This window comes from Toxotes jaculatrix, chromosome 15, assembly GCF_017976425.1.
Source record: "Toxotes jaculatrix isolate fToxJac2 chromosome 15, fToxJac2.pri, whole genome shotgun sequence".
Lineage (NCBI taxonomy): Eukaryota > Metazoa > Chordata > Actinopteri > Toxotidae > Toxotes > Toxotes jaculatrix.
The window spans coordinates 9,082,412-9,103,691 of NC_054408.1; the positions used below are offsets into that span (position 1 = coordinate 9,082,412).

A 21,280-nucleotide genomic window follows, 5' to 3' on the forward strand; every position below is an offset into this window, starting at 1 on the left:
ATTCATAAGCTCACAAAGAATTATGTAAAATAATTCGCAAAACAAATTTTGGATTCATTGAACTATAATGAACTGTCCACATTTAGGAGCCAGCTGCAACAAAAGTCGGAATTTTGATGACAGATTCATCCTCCTGGGCATGGATGATATCAGTCTTGCGCAAATCTGTGGATTATGTAATATCAATGTTCTGCCTTCCTTCACAAATGATTCCTTTCAGCTGATCTCTGTGGGAGGGGTTGTGTTGCTCTACCTCCCACTTTAAAGTACTTTTCTACTGGATTCAAGTCAGGGGGACATATTTGGCCAGGTCGTGGCTTTCTACTTTTTTTTTCTTCTTTAAAATCTCTTGTGTGGTTTTTGCAGTGTGTTTGGAGTCACTGTCATGTTGGTCATCTATAAATGTCACCTCTCCTACACCTTTCGCCCTCATGCAGCCCTGTATCCACACTCTCCCACCTCTGTGTCATCATCACCAAAATACCCCGGTAACCTTTTCAAATCACAGCAGCACATAACAAGAACAACACTTTGTTTAGAAAATTTTATGTAAACAAAAAAACCCAAAACTTTTAATAGAAGAATCTTGATACAAAACTTTAATGTAAATATTGGTATTAATAGTTACTGTAAAATGAAAATCAAAAGGTTACATCACTTCTCAGGTGTACAGCTTTTTCTTACAAAAGTAGTACCTGTTCAAACATAATATGAAAATACGAGGTAAGACTGAAGCATCTGAATTGTGCTCTACTCATTATAAATCTGTCTCTTTTATAATAGTAAAGGAAATTGAGTGTATAGACTGAGGTAAAACACATGTACCTCATGATTAATAGTAAGTTTTGTAAAGACCAGGTTTTTTCCTTATGACAGAACTCTCTGAACACAATTTCTTTTTCAGTGAGTTGACTTTCAAAGACCAATAAAGCAACATACAGTAATTTATTTCTGACATGGTCGCTTTGCATTGCCCATTATGAGCATAATATTATGAAATGTGGGCTCTTGCTAATGCATTTAATTTAATAATGCATAAATATAACAATCTTAAAATATTGATAAAATGACTAATTTTGGATTTCATTAATTAATGAACCTGTTTTCTTGTTACCTCATTTGGCCTTGACCGCATCACTGCTTTTACACTGCTTCGCCTCGGACGGTATCCGAAAACACTGACCAAACACTAATAATCACCTTCTCTGGCATAAAATGAGAGTGGTTTCTGTGAAAACAAGTACACACTGTATGTTCAAGTGCAATTACTTTTTATGTGCACAGTCGTCTGTAGCAGATAATCATGAAATATCCCTGTGGTTACTGCAGGTATCTACACAATAATAAACACACCTCACTCATTATGCACCTTACTAATACTACAAAAGCTGGCCCACAGATTCTGTTCGTACGGTGAAGCTCGGGGCTGGGCAATACATCGATCTACTGTATCACTGTAATCACTCTGACGAATGCACACGTTAATTGTCCAAATCTGCCTGTTTCTCATGACAGTTAATTCCTGTGTATTTACACCTACAGCCAATTTAGTAGAGCTGCAGTGGTTAGTTTATTAATCAATTAGTCGTTTGACAGAAAATTATTTGCTAGCTCTGATGCTTTTCTTTGCCACATGTGATGATAAAGTGAATACTTTTGGGTTGTTAAGACAAAACAAGACATTCAAAGACGTCACCTTGGGCTGGGGACAACTATTACAGCCATTTTCCCCTGTTTTCTGACAGTTAATAAACATAATTAACAATCAATTAATCATGCAAATGATTTGTATATTGATAATGAGACTAACCACTGCAACCCTACACTTTTTCAATCTACCTAAGCAGCAAACATTTAGACTTGTCATAGCAGGAAAACAACAGCTTCAGTCTATTAGAGTGTCACACATTTGTTTTGTTTACTCCTGTTATTTTCCTGCTGTGACAGGTCACAGTGTTTTCAGTGGAAAAAGATGTTTTTCTTGGTCAATTTCTTCAGGGAGATTTCTAAAATACAGAGAGTGCTGGCTAAAAATGAGAAGTAGCTGTACAATTTGATGACCATCAGTTAAAATGATAACGGCTGAGTTTTCTGTATGTAAACAAAATTTCTGTCTGCAGTCAGTGTCACAAAAAGGACCTTATCTCCCAAAGGACTCGCAACTGTTTTCTGCTCCCTTCCTCTTTAAATTAAAGGCCTGCTCACCTGCACAGAAGTCTGCATTTATCTTGACTAATTAGACCTTTGCTTCCACCCAGTTTGTGTCAACAGGCTTGAGTGCTCTGGTGATGTGAACGTCAGCAGGCGGTACACAATCTTTTCCATACACCCCAAGTGATGTGAACGCAGCAGCATCATCATGGAGGAGGACGAAGCAATGCTGGGAATTACCTGAGGTCGTAATGTACCCATGAGACTGACTCGAGTACAGTCTGTACACACCCACACAGTCCAGAAAAGAGGTCTATCTATTCAGGCACAATAATTTGCTCTTCATTTCCACCTGGAAAAAAGTGTGATTTTGAAGAAATTTTAAAGGGATCTGATCTGACAGTGTTGTGAGTCCTTTGGAAGATAGAAATGCCAGTATTCCTTCATACTGCCCAGCCCTAATCAGGCATGTGTTCTTGTTATACATACAATTACAATAATATATAGTAGTGAGCAGTTTACTACAACAATCACACCATTTAGGTTACAGTAGTTAAAGCTTCCTATTTGATTACATGAATCCATACAAAAGCTTGCAAAGACACTGATGGTGTACACTTTGTGTGGTCCAACATAGTGGAATGAATTATGTACCTCCTCCTGTTTCCTAAGCAATTCAAGTATGGGGTTTTCGTATATAAAGACTTAATAATCCGTACCACAGAGCAGGACAAGCTTCACTCTGACAGGCGAAACCCTCACAGTTCACTAATCATAAACTGAGCGTGGTCTAAGCAAATCCAACAAGTTACCTGACCAGCTGTGTTCAGGCTGGTTTCTCCTCCACATCCTGCTCTTCTTCATCTCTGTCATCCTTGACAATCCCTTCATCGATACTCTCCAGCCTCAGTCTCTGACCGTCCAGGTATCTGGGTCTCGGCGCGGCCCTCGTCGTGAACAGTCCCCCCGGCAGAGCCAGACCCTCCCCAAACAGAGTGAGCTTAGCGTCACTCTCTATAGCTTTCGCCAGGCAGGAGGCAAAAGTGTCGAGAGATTTGTGTACCTCTGCGTGGACTTGGACCGAGGATGTGTTGGTGTTTTCAGCTGAGGATGAAAATGTAGATACTGAATTATTTGTGTCTATAATTCAAATGCTACTGTAAACATCTAATGTTTAATGTGTTTTGTTTTGTAGCTTGCTGACCACAAACTCATTTTTTTTCAAACCCTCAGTCAGCATGAAGTCAACTCCCTCCTCTCTGATCTTTTGTGGAGTGGGGAAATGACGGATACCTTTGGAATGCTCCACCTGGTCTTCAAAGGTGACTGAGCTCCTCCTCTTCCCGGACAGATTCCCATGCTGCTGTGGGTGGGAGGAGCCGTCACTGGAGAAGTTATCCAGTAGCATCACGTCTGTGCCTGTGGGGAAACAAAAATCCTGGTTAACTGAAGGAAGTACCGTACAAATGAGTTGAGAGACTTTTCTTTGTTTTACACGTGACATTACTTGCTCTATTTACACCATCCTCGAATGAAAACATGAGCTGTGAAACAGGAATGTGAGGCTGACTGTAACAAAGCTGTGGGAGTTTGATCTGATGCAATAGGGTCTTTGAACCTCGTGTTTACAACTTAATCTCCATTTTATGTCAAGTTTTAAAAGTTGGATAGGCATAGTTTCATAGCATGAATGAAGATATTTGTCAGGAAAGACCCAGCTTGTAATACTACCAGTAGCTCTTAAGGAAACATAAGGCCAACCCATTAAAAAGAACTGAGCAACAGTGAGTTTTGAAATGATTAGTCAATTAACAGGCAAATAATTTCCTACCAATCTGTTAACAAATAAATTCTTTGTTTAAGTAATTTATTAACAAAAATGTAAAACTGTTTCCAGCTTCTCAAATGTGAGAATTTAATGCTTTTCTCTTTATTCATCCATCCATTTTCTATACCGCTTGATCCATCAGGGTCCCGGAGGAGCTGGAGCCTATCCAAGCTGACTACGGGCGAGAGGCAGGTTACACCCTGGACTGGTCGTCAGTCAATCGCAGGGCTGACACACACACACACACACACACCTAGGGGCAATGTAGAGTAGCCAGTGAACCTAAGGTGCATGTTTTTGGGATTATGGGAGGAAGCCCACGCAGGCACAGGGAGGTTTTTCTCTTTATATAATTTAAAATTGAATGTATGTGAGTTTTGTATTGTTTGTTGAACAAAACAAGAAATTTAAAAGATGCCACATGCCACACTGGGACTCAGAGGATTGGTAACCTTTTTGGTTACCAATTGGTAGGCCTTTTTCTCTGTAATATCTTAACATTTAATCTGTGGACATACTGAGGAGGTCTCTTCCTATATCTCTCTGCTTCCTGTGTGTGCAACACTTACATGAGTCCTGAGTGAAACTGAAGCCAGTATCTCCTGTGCTGCTCCCAGGGGCCAACAGATGCCCTCCACCTACCAGCATGGCAGTCAGATGTGGGGACATACCCAAGTCTGAAAGAGCACAGGTAAGTTCTTGTCATACAAAATCATGCATACATACATACAAGACACTGTAAATCTAAGCAGGCTGTGTGTACGGTACAAAAACATTTATATATGAATATAATGCGCATATATCACTCGTATGTATATAATTAACTTGTTACACTACCCATTCAGTATTTATTTCAGAAATCTCTGCACTAACACTCACTCTTGCCCTACTGTATCACTGTTTACAGTTTAACCTATATATAAACACTGTACCTATGTCCCTGTACATAAGACTTTTGTTTGTTTGCCTTCCGTTCAGCTTTATTTGAGCTGCAACGATTAGTTGCTGAAACGATTAGTCAATCGACTATCTTTGATAACCAATTAGTTGTTTTTTCAAGCAAAAACTCCAAACATTTACAGGCTGAAGTTAATCAAATATGATGACTCTCTGCTTTTCTTTGTCATATCTGATTTTAAGCCGAATATTTCTGCTTTACCTGTGATTCTGTTAGAGATGCTGAAGAGCCGAGATGTCCTTTGCCGAGTGGCAAATGACTCTCTGTAGTAGCGGTCTCCAAAGCACATCCCCAGCAGCTCCTTCCTCACCGTCTTATTCCACAGACCATAGATAAGTGGATGGCAAACAGCACTGCAGAAAGAAAGCCATGCTACTAGAGTCTCCAGCCCCTGAGAAACACTCCCCTGTCCCCACAAAGCCTCAGTGCAAACTACACCGACATACGGCCCCCACGTCATGAGGAAGGTGCCTATCACCACTAAGATGGTGACGAAGGCCTTGCACTGGCTCCCTGCGTACACAAGGCTCCGTCGGCTTCCATTCGAGGACGTTGAGGTGCTTGAGTTCTTTCGTCCATTCCTCTGAGCTCCAGTGGAGTCGTCCTGAGCCACGACGACAGTTCCACAGTGTACTTTACGAGCTTTCATGCGAGCAACACGGAAAATGACACCGTAACAGGCCAGCATGATGAAGAAAGGGGGAAGGATGCACCAGGTAACCCAGAAGGCCGTGTAACTCGGCTCTCTGTGCCAAGACGCAACACAGGTCCACTTGAAGCAGTCGAACTCGAAGGAGGACCAGCCGAACAGAGGAGGCAGACAGCCCACCAGGGAGTGTAACCACACATAGGCGATGACCACGACTGCCCGATTTCCTGTGATCTTCATGGGGTAGATCATTGGATAGAGTACTGCGTAGTACCTGTTGAGACAAGAGAGAAACTACTGGTGAGGAAACTATTGAGTAGGGAAACTTAACACCTTTCTCAACGGAGCCTTCTGGTCCAAGTAACACAGAGACTGCTCCGGTTTGAGGGAGTGATACGGAAAATGAAGGCTGCACTTTTTCCCCTCAACAATGCTGTAAAGTGTTTTCTAAAAAGCCGCAGAGTAGAAAGAGAGGGGGTGCGTTGGAGAACAAAAACATGCACTGTAATCAAAAATTCCCAAAGGTGCTCGGGGTACTTAGGACAGAAGTGAGAACAGTGAGGACTGTATGCCACAGAGAAAATTTACAGTAGATCTTAGGAACTACATATTACAGCCCTCTATGATCCGTGACAACAGGAATAACATTGTATTTTAACCAAAATGCCTTTAAATGTTATTTCAACCTTAACTTTAAGAGCATTTCAGTAATTATTGACATTCATTTTCTGTTGGAATTAGTAAATTGTAATTTCGTATTGACAAAAATAAAAATGTTTTCTTTTTTTTCCAATTTAAAAAATATGCTTTCCTTCCCAAATACCTCAGTGTTACATTTTGTCTTTACACGAAGCAGCTACAAGAACTTTGCATAAATAAAATACAGTCCTAAATTAGCAAAATTACTATTTCACGCATTAAATATCTAATCGATAAAATGGGTAGTATTTAGTATTTAGTATTTGTTAATTAGCTTTGCACGTGTAGGTGGTTTTATTTGTGTATCAGTTTATCATTTCCAAATACTGGAATCAATGGAAATAATCTCAGCTCTGCAGATGAATGGTGCATTCATGTCAGTCGGCATTTGAAGTAAGCCTGTCTAATGCTTGTCACTTGAGCTGGGAAAATCTCCAGAAAAATACCACAATCTAAGTGTGTGGTTAACTAATCTTATTTACAAGGCCACAGACTGAACTTTAAGGGAAACACATCAAAAAACTAAACTTTTTGAATTTGTGAACATGAACCCGTTTCTTCCAGAGCCAGGAACAGCAGAAAAATATTCACTTCTTATTCACTGAAGAAGGTTGACGAAAAACAGCAGCATCAACATGGGGAGATGCTTTGTAATTATAAGGTAAAGACACAGTTCACGTTTACAAAACAAAGATGTATTGCTCTAAGCATATGAAAAACAAAATCCCTATTTATTAGCCTTTATAAAATCTCTTTTTCACAAAAGATGTTAATGGCTGCCACTCAGTGAGGGATATTATCATTGTGCGAGGAATGAAACTATATACTGCATATTTTGTTGTGCATGTTTATGCCAACTGTGACAGATGTAATCAGGCTCTAGCTAATCTCACACAGATGTTCTGTCCTTAAACAAAGTTTGTAAAGAATTTAATTTAACAAAACAATTTCAAAAAGTCAACTGATAGCAAATTCAAGTCAACACTTTAACCTTGGTGAGCATTTGACATCTGACTGTAATGAAATGGAAATGTCTCCAAGATCTGTGCTTTATAAATAATATTTTTTTAAAAAATCACATCAACCGCATATAGGGACCATACAATATACTATATGCATACCACCAGAGTGTTTATGATCATTTTATCCCTTGAAATGCTGCTGATTAACAAATCGACAAATCCACAAACAAATACTGGTCCTCATTTGCAAACAGCAATGTCACTAGTTTTCAGTTACAATGGAAAAATTCAGTTGAATTTAGGAGGTAAAACTTTCTCAGCAATATCCTGCTTCACATCCACTAACACGTGTAAGCTGCCTAATACAACCACAATCCGACACCACTGGCCAAAAGACTAAAAAACTAATAACTACCCCCCCCCCCCCCAGTACTTTATGCAAAAATCTATTGATGCAGGTTTAAAGGACACAACATTCACTTGTTGTTATTCTACAAGATGTAACAATAACAGCGATTTTCCAAGTGCCTACAATCCTTATAAAGCACTAACCTGTCAATTGCTATAGCTCCGAGGGTGAGCATGCTAGCAGAGCTGATGAGCAGGTAGAGCAGGGCGGTGAAGTTGCACCACACCACCCCAAACACCCACTCTCTCTTTGCCGAGCTCACAGCCACGAACGGCAGCACCAACATGGACAGCAGCAGGTTGGACAGGGTCAGGCTGAACACAAACTTGTTGCTGGGTGTGAGCAGATAAGGCCTGCGATATAGGGTGGCCACAATCAAGAGGTTCCCCAGGCAGGCGAGGAGCGTGATGGTCACGATGGAGACTGACTCCAGGGCAGCCAGACCCTCACCATTCCCCACCGCGGTGCAGTTTCTACTTGTATTCATGGTGAGAGACTGGACCACCAGACAGGTGAAGGAACAGTAGGAGGCTGCTGGAGAACAAGACTTGATTAGAAAGGAAAAAAATAGATAAAAGGATATTACAAAGAAAGCACTGCCAAAATATTTTGTTAAAAGACCACAGCAGTTTATTTGCACGTTTTAGCTCCTTAACTACAAATCATGTGCAACATTTCTGCTAACCAGTCCTAAATCCAAGATGTACAGTTCAGTGTTATATTTCCTGATTTTTCCTGCTTTTCCATAATTACATAATGTAATAATGCAACTATTACAACTCCAATAACATAATATCAGTGACAACAACAGATAATGTTCCTGTACCTAATAAGATTTTGAAAGCAGGACTTTTACTTATATTTCAGTTATTTACATTACTGCATTGCGTATAGGATCTGAAAACTTCCTCCTCTAGCACTGATTTAGATTTTCGCCATCCTCGGGAATGAAGTTAAACTCAGGGCTTGCAACTGAGCCACTGCTTATTTACTAGCTTTAAACCCAACTCAAGAGCGTGGAGACTAAATCTCCTCTATGATAAATCGCCTGTGTTCAGAGTTTTAGCCCAACAGGGACATGAAAATGTAACGTTAGCCTCGTTTTTTTAAAACATTATTTTGCAGCAGATCTGCTGCCATCTCTGTGCACGGTTTATGTTTTTGGGAGTGATAAGATGGTAGTTAAAGTGAACTTTAAAACAGTGTTCAGCGACATATTGGCTTTCCCTACAGCTCATTGCTGACTGATGTAAACTTTATAAAAGTGTAAAGAGGCTGCCGCACTGTAACTACCGCTAGCTAGCAGCTACGCTAGCTAAGACAACAACCGTTAGTTAGCCTAGGTTAGCTGAAACTTTCTCCCATTGTCACCCCCACCCTCCCCCGTAACACGGCCACTTATCCCTCTTTACCTGCTTTGGCTCGGCTCCGTGGTTCCACATTTTCTCCTCTGTGGTGACAAAACGTCCATCTTACTAGTCTGTTTTCACACTATGATCCAATAACCGAGCACGGAGCCTGAAAAATAAAAATTTCCGATAGACTCTGGACACCGTTAAGTATGGTAGCGTCTGAGCCGAATCACGGACGGCCAGCTGCGGCTGCAATGGCGTCCTCCTCCCACCTCCGCTTCAGCTCCCTCTCCCTGCAGACTCCTCCGGCTTGTGGGTGGTCGCCGAGGGGAGCTGCCTTGTTTTCATGTCCACCTTGTGGCAGTGATTTCGCGTGTATGGCAGCGCATGTAACGTGTGTGCTTTTTAGTCATCACGACACTGGATGCACTGAAAAACTTTAAAAGTACATTCTGTCCAGCTTCTGGTACAACATGTAATGAAGGCGTCTACACTCATGTTTCCAAAAACTACCTCAATATATGCATGTGTGTTTCTTTAATAACAAATTGGTGGTGTTTGTGTATAAAGCATCGATTTTATCCGGCTGGACCACCCACATGGATCAAAGCTTCCCGCACAAACTCGTCATCTTCCCTTATCCAATGACAACCGTGACACTACCGACTCTGTCCGTTAGATGGCGCAGTCTATCTGCGTGTTCGCCTATAGGTTACACCACGAACCAAACAGAGAAATAAAACAGAAATTCAAAAATAAATTAAATTATTAAAAGGAAACACAGCAAATACTTTACATCTGAGAAGCAGGGACCAATTACTTAAATGTTTATTTAAGTAGTTTCAAGTTCATTTTATGCCAATTGATTAAGATCTACTTATATTGTAGTGTTGAGTAGTTGATTCTAACATCTCACTGAAGCAAAAGTAAGTAAATGTGGATAACAGGAATAAAAAGAAGGAACAGCGACTAAGGCTGCTCTTGGCTTCTGGAAGTACTTATAAGTATTATTTCTTAATAAAAGTAAGGTCCTGAATGACTAAATCAATCACAATTATGCAGATTTCACAGATACAAAAACTGGACTACTGTAGACTGAAATTATTAATTTGTGATATCTTTATTTATAGTTGGTGAACAATAATTTCATTCCCTTAGTTTTGTTTCATTTCTGCATCACAGTCTCTTGAACAGCAAAAGTCAGAGACAGTATCAGAAATGTAGAGTTTAATGTAAAAGGCACATGCATACATTCATACATATAAAATGACATTTTAAAAAACATGTTTAACCACATGGTAGAGATATTCATCTTATGACAGTGTTCATTTGATTTAAGATAGCTACAGCACCTGTGTTTGTGTCCATTTTTAAGATCATTTGCTAAGAAGCGTAAACATTTTACATAGTTACCAGTCATTCTTTAAAGTTTCAATCAACAGCAACAAATTAACAACTGCATGGAAATGCAGTACTGATACTAGGGCTGAACGATTTATCGTTTTCTGATCGAAACTGCCATTTCATACAATGCGACCATGTGCAGTGCTCCTGACTGACCCAGGATCTGCTGTGTCAACTATTTTACAGATAGACCCCGTCTCCCTACTAAGGGGGGGAGTTGTAGGTTTCAGCAGTGAGGATCACTTCCGCGTTCAAAAAGCTCCTGGGCTGCAGCTGGGGTCTGGCTCCAGAAGTGAGCATTTCTCCATTGACCCCCATGTTAAAATAGCCAACTTTACAGCCTAAAAACACATTTACAGCCTGGTTATTTAGGCTTAAAATTCTTACATAAATTAGGGTGTAATTACGTTGTGTGACAGCTCCATAGACAGGCACTGGCAGTTAGCTCTTTGCTAATGTATCGGCTTGGCTAGGCGGCTACATCCAGAGTCCTCCGGCTACGTCCAGCGGTTGACAGGGGCAGCAATGTTCGGATAGGTTTTTGTGACAGTATGGCTTGTTGTAGCGTAGACTGTACTAACCGACCGTCTAAGGAGTCTGTGTTGCTAAGGTAAGTAATTTCTCACTATTTTACCTGGCTGTTTGCACTAATTAGCATGTATTAGCATATTTGCCGCTGGCTAATGGTCGCTGCTGATACAGATAGAGGACCGGAGCAGCTAATGTTAGGAACGCTGTTGCAGCGTGTTCCGTGCTCTCAGAGTCCGTTTATTGCGGGAATACTAGGCAACAATTTTATTTCGTCTCATTTTTCTGTTTAAAAAGTCCGACATTGCATGGATAGAGCAGCTCCGTCAGTAAGCGGTTGCTGTTGTTTGTGTGCTGCTGTAACTGTAAGTGGATAGTGGATGGAGGCAGCGGTGAAAGCCGGTAAATATGAAATATTGCTGCGACCTAAGTGGGCGGGTTCTGGGCCGGCTGACCCCGGCTGACCCGTAGAGTAACCGCCTCTCCGCCAAATATGGAAAGTACACTCCCACTAAAATCCAAGATGGCGCAGCTCAAATGCCCATGGTTTGGTCACAAAAGCGACTCCCCGAAACCAATGGGTGACGTCACAGGTGCTACGTCCATGTTTTATAGAGTCTATACTCCCTACCTACCAAGCTCACCAATCAGAAGCGGCATGCTGCTCGTGGACAGGTCACGCTAACGCAATCAGTATAACCTGCTGCACCTGCTCCTTAATTTCTGAAATGGCTTCAGCTGGACCAGAAGCGGAGTTACGGGATTTAATCCCCAATAAAAACAGCACGTTGGTCATTTGGGAGTATTTCGGGTTTGAGGCTGCAGACGTGCACCAGAAACAGGTACTGTGCAAAAACCTGTCGCGCTAAAGTTGCAACATCCAGCAGAAACGCAACCAATTTATACCGGCACTTGAAATCACCACAGGCATTTGCATGACGAAAAAGTCCGGTGAAAAGTCTAGAAAAATAACTGCCATTGTTCAAAAACTTCATAGAATGTACATGCATGTTTCTTAAATACATCTGAAATCAATTCTTAACTTTAGTTTTCATTCTTGCATTAGAGTAATGGCATTTAATGTTTTAATGGTATGATGTAATTTTCTGTCATGTTTGTAAATGTTACTGTACATTGTGAATATTGCACTGAAGCTTGATTTGAAGAAAACCGTGAATCAAATTGAAATAGCAATATCTGCCAGAATATTATTATATAGAATAATATTATCTGCCAGAAGGTTATTTATTTTCCTAAAATCGTTCAGCCCTAACTGATACTCGCTGATACTTGCCAGGATTCACTTGCCATTCAATGGGATCTTAACCTTGTACAGTATATAATTACATGTGATCCATACTATTGTTGTCATTTATCTTTCACTAGCTGACAAGCTGACTTTCTTACTTTGCTGATTCAGAAATGTAAAACTGTTACACTCAGCCTGCAGCAATGTAATGTTCAGTACACATGATTGTCATAGACTAAAACAGTGGTATAAGTCTGAGGAACTTGGTCTGATTCCTCGTACAAGTCACTATTGGAGAATGTTGCAGAACGGTTATCTTTTCCTTTTTTGTAACACACATCTAACGAAGACATTTTCACTATAAACCTCAAACTTGCCACAATCCTGGCTCTCAATCACAGTAAACGTAGAATGTAAATGCAAAACTTTGCATGGCAACAGTCTCCTATTGAAAGCAAACACTGTGTGTGTACTCAATCTGAAAGTGAATTAACCAATGTAAACGCAATTCCTTTGGAGAAATCCATCTAGCCTTGCATTGTTATCCATGAGTCAGCTGGAAATCAGCCCCTGCTTCACCTGCAGTATGACTGTCATACATGATCATAACACCAATTAACCGTCACCTTAAGACCTGAAGTTATAACTTTATCATGGGGTTCTGTGGAGTGTAGTCAGTCAGGAGAGAAACCATCAGACCCTGAAACAGAGGAAAGACGTTCTGATTCATACTCTGTGCATGTTGGAGGCAAAGACTATTCTGACAGGACCAAATTAAACTCATGAGTTTACTGTAAAACCATAATAATGTTTCATCTCACCATGATTGTCCACTTCCTATTCTCTGCCTCAGGGAAGACGAGGGAGCGAGAGGAGTAGAATACCTGGTCATCCACCTCCTCTATTTTACGGGGGAGACAATGCAGGAAGGTCCAGTCTGGTTTGGCCACACTTCCTGTCTGCAAAGAATCAGGGCCAAAACATGAAGGTATTAGTCTGTCTTAATTAAGTGTGTGGAAACACTTGAAGAAACCAATGTACAATCATTGTATATGCTCTACTGTGTCATTTTGGCTTTTATTCCCTTGGAAATTGTCCAGAATTCATTTTTAGTGCTTTTGCCCATGGACAGTGCCAGAAATACAATATACCAAAATACTTTACTGTGTATTTTCCACATAATATCACCCTGTCAGTTTTGTGCATATAATATTGTACTCTGCAAAGCATTTTATTGCTTCCTTATTTATATATTGGGTGAGGTCTGTAGTCTATCATACAGATGGTTTGCAGAAGGTTTAATGCTGCTGGTTAGAAAGGAGAGTTTTTCACCAAAAGCTACTGGCATGCTGCTGGGTAGCCCTTATGGATTTCTACACCAAAAAGAGAGTCTTGGAAATGTTGGATTCTGCCTTTAATATTAATACTAAAATAAGGTCCTTCTTTACCTGCATTGTTATCTGGTAACCTTGAAAGTCTTTGAGCCTCTTTTTCTTCTCCTCCTCCTGTCCCATGCTGACCCATGTGTCAGTCACCAAAACATTGCTGTCGTGGGCAGCCTCCATGGGGTCGGAGGTCAGGACAAGCTGGGTCCCATGCTGAGACAAAATGCAATATTGTATTAATTCACAAGAAGTTCTTTGACCTTTGTCTGTTTATAATAATGACACCTGTAGAAGAGTTCACCTCTTTGGAGAGTCTCTGTGCCTCCTGAATAATGCTCTTCTCTGGCTCATACCCCTGTGAATGAAAATACAGTTTTAGCCCAGTTAAGGAATAGTAATAGTGATGTACATTACAGTACAGAACCACCAGTTTTTGTTTCTCAAGCATCTCCTCTCACGAGACTGCAGAGATGAGATGCCCACAGTTGACTGCATGCATCTATACCTGGAAACCACAAAACAACAATCTACAAACAAGAGGATAATTGTAACAAGAGAGAGGTCAAATGTTCATGATAGTGTACAAAGAGGCAAACCTTTGGTGTAGCAATCTTGAGATGAACTCCCAGTTTGGCTGCGGCCATCATGAAGGAGTGGAGGACATTGTTGCCATCTCCAATCCAGCTCACTGTTAATCCACTGAGGGACCCATAATGCTCCTGGAAAAGAATGGTAGTAATTTAGAAAACACTGTCATTATCATTTACTGGATGGAAATTGTGCTAAATTGAAGGGTTGCAATACCTGTAAAGTGAGGAAGTCAGCCAGAATCTGGATTGGGTGGTAAAGGTCAGACAGACCATTGATGATGGGGATGGAGGCTTCCTTATCCAGCTCCTCCAGTGTGGAGTGGCTGTACACTCGTGCCAAAACAATATCACAGAGTCCTGAGAGAACCCTGTGGAAAACATTTAGAGATTACATGTACTGTCATTCAAATGTTGTCATTCAAAGGTGTTGTATCAGTGAACAACACAGTTGTTCACTGATACAACACCAGAAAACTGTTATCAGGTTTATGGAAAATCAGTATCCAAAAGAGACAATTCTGTAAGTGGAACCATAATTATAGGACTCACCTAGCTGTGTCTGTACAACTCTCATTCACTCCCAGGTGGATATCCTGAGAGGTGAGGAAACAGGGGTGTCCGCCCAGCAAAGCAAAAGCTGCAATTATGAAATTAGGGCAACTTTAACTCCCCTGAAAGCTAATTAGTGCTTAGAAATGTGTGAGTATTTAAATCAAATAAGCGCACAGCAATATGTCAGTGTTGAGGGGGGACAGTGCAGGGAAAGAGGAGTGAAAATGACTGTTCAGAGCCAGAGTCCTTTGTTCCAGGGATGCACTGAAAGTTGCCTTTCAGCAGTCCTTTTGTGTCTATATTAACAATGACTGGTATCAGCGCAGCTAACAGCAAGATACATTTTGAAGGACTGTTCTTATAAATGTATATAAATCAAGCTCACTTGTGTAAACCTAACACTTGGAAACCAAATTGTGTCTTTATAAATTTTGCCTGTAGTGACCCACCTCCATTATGATTCATATGCATGTCTGACTGAGCCACATGGCACACATCAGTGTAGATGTTCATATACAAAACTTGACACCTGTTTCTGTGGACATTCTTGTTCTGGTGCTCCTCTTCTCAAATATCATAGCAATAGACTTTCCTTGCAGAAGAGGGAGATACTGAAATAGAAATGACAGTTTCCTTAACTGACCAACACGAAGGCTGCACAGTAAAACTGAAATCACTTAATAAATACACACTGGAATTAGCATTAGATGGCTAAAGTAAGACACCTGTTTTTCATGTTTGATCCGATGTTTTAAATCCCCTGACACCCACAACAGCTTCTTGATTTCATCTGAGCTGAAATCTTTCAGTGTGAGACAACTACGACCCTTTAAACTCACTGAACCAAGGGAAGCAGCTCCAACGCTGAAAAAAAGGAACAAATAAAAGCATGATGCATACAATATTCCCTGCACTAGCAATACTTTAAACTAACTAACACAACTTGACGAATCTGCATGCTAAATCTCGGAATAAAACTAATCTGGAGTTTCTTACCTAAAGCCTCGTGCCGAGCGGTTGTGTAAACTTTTCAAACACTTGAAAACTGGACTGTTCACAGACAATAGTTTAGCTGACATTGTAGCTCAAAATGTTAATTCAGCGGAGGAGTAATGTCGTGTGAATATTTCATCAGAGGGAAAACAACTTTGATTCACTGCCTTCTTCCAACCTTCCCAGGTCTAACCCAAACTCATGCAGCCGGAGCTGAAAGCCAACCGGCAGCGTGGCTGTAGCTGACATCACCGCAGGACGAGTAAGCGAGGCGTGGCTTCATTTAGTGTTAGTTTCATGTTGCTGCTTTTTGGCTGTTAGGTGTATATTTTGTGAGCTTTAAAATTAGATTTTCGTGTGGAGAATACAATAGGTGGGGATAGTTTTTAAACTGCTCAAAAGTGGTTGTCACCGTGACGTTACGCTCTGCTTTGTGAACTGCCTCGTGTTGATACGAGTGAATCACAATGCTCAGGATGATAATGCTGCGTTCATGTCAAATCGTAAACGGTAACTGCGGTTAACCTAGTGGGAAAAACCATTGAGACTGACCAAGGGGGGTGGGGGTTGTAGGTTTCAGCACTGAGGATCACTTCCGCGTTCAAAAAGCTGCAGTTCCTGCTGCTGGGGGATGGCTCCATAAGTGAGCAATTCTCTATTGACCCCCCATGTTAAAATAGCCAACTTTACAGCCTTAAAAAAAACATATTTACAGTCTGGTTATTTAGGCTTAAAATTCTTACATAAAATTAGGATGTGTTTACGTTGAGTGGCAGCTCCATAGACAGGCACTGGCAGTTAGCTCTTTGCTAAAGCATAGGCTGGGCTAGACGGCTACATCTAGAGGCCTCCGGCTACCTCCGGCTATCTCAGCGGTTGACAGGTGCTGCAGTGTCCGTGTTTGTTTGCCAATGTTCGGATAGGTTTTTGTGACAATATGGCTTGTTGTAGTGTAGACTGTACTAACCGACCGTCGAAGGAGTCTGTGTTGCAGTTTTTTCGGTAAGTACATTTCTCACTATTTTACCTGGATGTTTGCACGAATTAGCATATATTAGCATATTTGCCTCTGGCTTATGGTCGCTGCTGATACAGATAGAGGACCGGAGCAGCTAATGTTAGGAACGGTTGCGGTGTGTTCCGTGCTCTCAGAATCCGTTTATTGCGGGAATACTAGGCAACAATTTTATTTCGTCTCATTTTTCTGTTTAAAAAGTCCGACATTGCATGGACAGAGCAGCTCCGTCAGTAAGCGGTTGCTGTTGTTTGTGTGTTTCTGTAAGTGGATAGTGGATGGAGGCAGCGGTGAAAGCCGGTAAATATGAAATATTGCTGCGACCTAAGTGGGCGGGTTCTCGGCCGGCTGACCCGTAGAGTAACCGCCTCTCCGCCAAAAATCCAAGATGGCGCAGCTGAAATGCCCATGGTTTGGTCACAAATGCGACTCCCCGAAACCAATGGGTGACGTCACATGTGCTACGTCCATGTTTTATACAGTCTATGGCTGAAAAGAATGAAGCCTGCGAATGCAAAACAAAATCCAATTTTAGCTCTAACAGATCCGGCTCAGCTAATTTTATAGGATCCACATTTGCTCCAAATATGTAACATAACAAAAATAGCTCATTTTAAGTTTAATAATGTATCTGGTGTGAGTACAATATTGGCACCAGGACTTTGGAAAAATGCAGTGACACTTACAAGAAATATTTTTTCCCCATTCTGCCGGCATTACGTGAATGCAGCTTAAAGTCAAAAACTTACTGCAGTGAACCTGGCGGATTAATATGTTGGAGATACGATCGCAGATATACGTTTGAAATATGTATGACGGTTACCTTTAAGTTTGAAAAACTTAAAATCATACTTTTAAGAATATGTTTTGTTTTCATCTTTTGTGTTTTGTCCTTCCAAATTAATAACGCCACCAAAATGCTGGTCTGCTCACGCGGTATACTTAAAAGCAAAAATATCAGTATCGGTCAGTTAAAACTAATCTTCCATTGTTAGAACAAGGACAGCTAGCTTAGCTACTCCTTTCTAAGTTCTTGCCCCTCCCTGACCTGTCCTTCATCTGCCGGTCCGTCAGCACGGAGCTACACGGCAAAGGTGAGGGGGTGTAAGCGGGATAGCGGTGGAGATGACGGGACAGACCGATGTGGACATACCCGGTGAGAGTACACTTTACACATCGCATTAGGCAGAATACCCATCCGCTTTATGTATGGTTCTATTTCTCTTCCCATCATCCTAACGATATGTGTGTGTGAATGGTGAACCTGTTGCTATTTCTGTCAGGCTGCTACTTAAATCGCTTGAGATCTGACAGCAGGTTGGGTTGGGATTTAGCCGGTGTTAGAGAGCAGTTAGTTACTGTTGCCTGTAAGTCCTGTATCAGTCCTGTCAAGTCTGTCTATAACGATGACTCACACATTTGTCATTAGAAACAGGAGCCATCTTCACATTTGGAAAAAGCAGCTTTGCAGACAATGAGCCCAGTATATTCTGGCTGAAGAATGACCATCCATTGCATATATCCTGTGGTGGAGAGCACACTGCTGTCATCACAGGTACACACACACACACACACACACACTCTATGCATATTTTATTTTGTGATGAATGCTTACAATGTTCACTAATAGATAAAGTGTAATTTACTGCAGCTAAGTCAAATTTCCATGTCTGTAATGCTTTTTCAGAAAATGGGAGGCTGCTCATGTTTGGTGGTAATACTTGGGGCCAACTGGGTCTGGGATTTAAGCCCGCTGCCAACAAACCTGCCTCTGTGAAAGGTTAGTTGCTTTACATTAGGGTTGTGATTCATAATTATTTTCATTATTGATTAATATGCTGAACATTTTCTTGATTAATCCTTTTATTGTCTGGTCAGAGAAAACAGTGAAAATGTCAATACTGACATCTCTGAATCACTTGTTTTGCCTGACCAAGAGTCCAAAACAAAACTAAATTCAGTTTACTATCACTTACTGATTAATACATTGATTGATTGATTGATTGATTGTTGTTTTTTGTGGTAATAATAGCTATGTGTTTTCTTTTTTTTAGCCTTAAAGTCCGAGAAGGTGAAGCTTGTAGCTTGTGGGAGAGATCACACAATTGTCTGCACATGTAAGATGATGAACAAATGACTAAGAGTTTTACGTAACAGACATAGAAGTCGTCCCCAGTGCTTGTTCTTGTATTTAACCAGGTTTTGTATATTTTTAGGGCGGGGTAGTGTGTATGGTGCTGGCAGTAACCAAGACGGGCAGCTTGGTTTGGGCCACTGCAAAAACACTACATCCTTTCACCTGCTGCATCCCTTCTGTGACCAAGCACCAATCAGGATGCTTTCTGCAGGGTGCAACACCTCAGCTGCCTTAACAGGTTAAAACAGTCACAACTTATAATGTCACAAGTGTCTGTGGTCCAAGATCCAAACTGTATGAGTCTATGCTCTCTTCTTGTTTGTGTGTGTGTAGAGGATGGAAGGCTGTTCATGTGGGGAGACAACTCCGTGGGTCAGATTGGTTTAGGAGACGAGGGATTTTCATCAGAACCCAGAGAGGTGAATGTTGGAGAAGCGGTGATGTGGGTCTCCTGTGGGTACCACCACTCAGCATTTGTCACAGGTACAACACCAATCAAATACTGCACAACGACTCACTCTTCAGTAAACGGTATCATTCTGTCAATCTCTGAATCACATGCAAAACAAATAGAGGGAAGAGGCTAATGCTTAACCTTCAGGTATGTTTAACATGATTCACAGTGCTGAGAATATTGTGTTGGCTTTTAGTGGCTGGAGATCTTTACACATTTGGTGAGAGTGCAAACGGACGGCTTGGTCTCCATGTGGAGCAGCTTGCCAATCACAGAGTCCCTCAGCGGGTGCAAGGGATTCTGGGCCATGTCACCCAAGTGTCCTGTGGAGGGGAACACACTGTGGCACTTACAGGTAGGTTAACAGTATATAACCTTTGTTATAGAAACAGACATCAACACTGTAAAACACTGATATTTCTACTTTTTTATTTTCTCTATTCAACTGTTTATATACAAAATCTAAAATGCCAGTCGAGTTAAATTATTTCAGCCTGTTTCCAACAGAAGTGAAATTGTTTCAAGAACTTTTTGGAAATTTGTCTGAGAGTCTTGAAAGAAGAATAAAAACTCACTGTTTCAGATTCAAGAAAAATGTCAACTATTTCTAGAAAATTCCTAAAACTAGTTGACTTCTAAACTTCTATTAAAACAGGTTAGAATTATGTTCCTGCCGCTTTTCACTTGCTTTAAGTTAAATAAAACTTTTAGGACTCAATACAACTCAAATAATAGAAATTAATTTTGTAGTGTTTGCGCAATGCAAATTTGTAATCTACAAAGTAATTCAAACAATAAGATAAATGTAGTACAGTACTACTCTCTGAAATGTAGTGGAGCATTAAAATAAAATGGCATAAAATAGAAAGTGCCTTAAGATTGTACTTAATTACAGAACAGTAAATCAGTATAATTCTTTGTGTCTGTGTCAGAGGAGAACGTGTACACGTTTGGCAGGGGTCAGTACGGTCAGTTGGGCCATGGAACGTTTCTGTTTGAAGTTGATTTGCCAAAACCACTGGAGCACTTTTCTAACAGCAGCGTCAGACACATCGCTTGTGGAGGAAACCACACTGCTGTGATCACAGGTAAGCTACCCCTGAAGTTTATTCAAACAATTGTGATAGTATTTCTTTAACTCAAGGCTACTGAATGCAGCTTTAAAACCTTATTTAACGTATTTTTCCTCTTCCGCAGACAGTGGGCTGCTCTACACATTTGGTAATGGTCGTCATGGAAAACTGGGGTTAGGGGAAGAGAACTTCATCAACCAGTTCAGCCCTACACTTTCCACACGTTTTCTCAAGTACAATGTTGAGTTGGTATGTGAATGTGATGAAAGGGCTCAGGATGGTACAGAATTTGATACATTAATTACATGGGAGGTTGTTTCATCCCTAGATCCACCATGTGGAATGTCCACAATAAGAAATGTCCAAAACACTAAACCCCAAACTCTTCAGCTTAAAATGCTGTATAAGTGCCTCCCTCCCCAACCTCCCTGAAAGTAAATGGGTATAAGTGTGTGGGAGAACAGATTAGAGGAAATTCACTGTACAAAGAAATAAACTACACCAAGTCCATGTGTTTTCTTGCGTTTAGGTGTCCTGCGGTGGTAACCACATGCTGGTACTGGCTACACCCAGACCACCAGAGAACCAAGAAGTGGTGCCAGAGAAGGATGTCACAGTCAGTGACAACTTTTTGGAGTCAAGTTACGCAGAAATTCTCCTGCTAGACACTTCGACTCATCCAACTCCACTAGTTCCACTCTCAGCCCTCGCTGCTCGAGCACGCCACAGAGAAAAAGTGAGAACCTACACCTTGATGTGTATCTTCCAAACATAACCGGGTCTTCATAAGACTTCTAAAACTAGTCATTAACTTTAGCTGTTTGAAGCTGTGTACATAGTTTAACTTCAGGGCATCTGCAGATCTTGAAAAGTCTTAAAATGATTTGAATTC

The 21,280-nt window shown here is 41.0% G+C and overlaps 3 protein-coding genes across 5 annotated transcripts; 1 reads left to right on the forward strand and 2 right to left on the reverse strand.

The window, feature by feature from the left end:
* Window positions 1-395: 395 nt before the first annotated feature.
* gpr161a (G protein-coupled receptor 161a) lies at window positions 396-9,244 on the reverse strand. 3 transcript variants are annotated; one of them, XM_041056539.1, is made up of 6 exons: window positions 9,069-9,206; window positions 7,800-8,187; window positions 5,139-5,860; window positions 4,549-4,656; window positions 3,445-3,570; window positions 396-3,255 (listed from the first exon to the last, which is right to left on the reverse strand). In XM_041056539.1, the coding sequence occupies exons 2-6, from the start codon at window positions 8,141-8,143 to the stop codon at window positions 2,978-2,980; spliced, it is 1,578 nt and encodes a 525-aa protein (XP_040912473.1). In that variant the 5' UTR covers window positions 8,144-8,187; window positions 9,069-9,206; the 3' UTR covers window positions 396-2,977. The 3 variants fall into 3 exon arrangements, with proteins under 3 accessions (XP_040912473.1, XP_040912474.1, XP_040912475.1); XM_041056540.1 differs by having other exon boundaries at window positions 7,800-8,190; window positions 9,069-9,174; XM_041056541.1 differs by lacking the exon at window positions 7,800-8,187 and having other exon boundaries at window positions 9,069-9,244.
* A 2,266-nt stretch (window positions 9,245-11,510) lies between these two features.
* On the reverse strand, window positions 11,511-15,875 carry otc (ornithine transcarbamylase). Its single transcript, XM_041056543.1, has 10 exons — window positions 15,713-15,875; window positions 15,442-15,580; window positions 15,246-15,327; window positions 14,714-14,801; window positions 14,379-14,532; window positions 14,171-14,293; window positions 13,876-13,929; window positions 13,638-13,787; window positions 13,011-13,148; window positions 11,511-12,889 (listed from the first exon to the last, which is right to left on the reverse strand). The coding sequence occupies exons 1-10, from the start codon at window positions 15,793-15,795 to the stop codon at window positions 12,830-12,832; spliced, it is 1,071 nt and encodes a 356-aa protein (XP_040912477.1). The 5' UTR covers window positions 15,796-15,875; the 3' UTR covers window positions 11,511-12,829.
* Window positions 15,876-17,849: 1,974 nt separating this feature from the next.
* Window positions 17,850-21,163, forward strand: LOC121194748 (X-linked retinitis pigmentosa GTPase regulator-like). Its single transcript, XM_041057756.1, has 10 exons — window positions 17,850-17,880; window positions 18,154-18,279; window positions 18,412-18,504; window positions 18,779-18,841; window positions 18,941-19,099; window positions 19,195-19,344; window positions 19,512-19,670; window positions 20,248-20,403; window positions 20,513-20,637; window positions 20,918-21,163. Exons 1-10 carry the CDS (start codon window positions 17,850-17,852, stop codon window positions 21,161-21,163), a joined length of 1,308 nt encoding a protein of 435 aa, XP_040913690.1.
* Window positions 21,164-21,280: the final 117 nt, after the last annotated feature.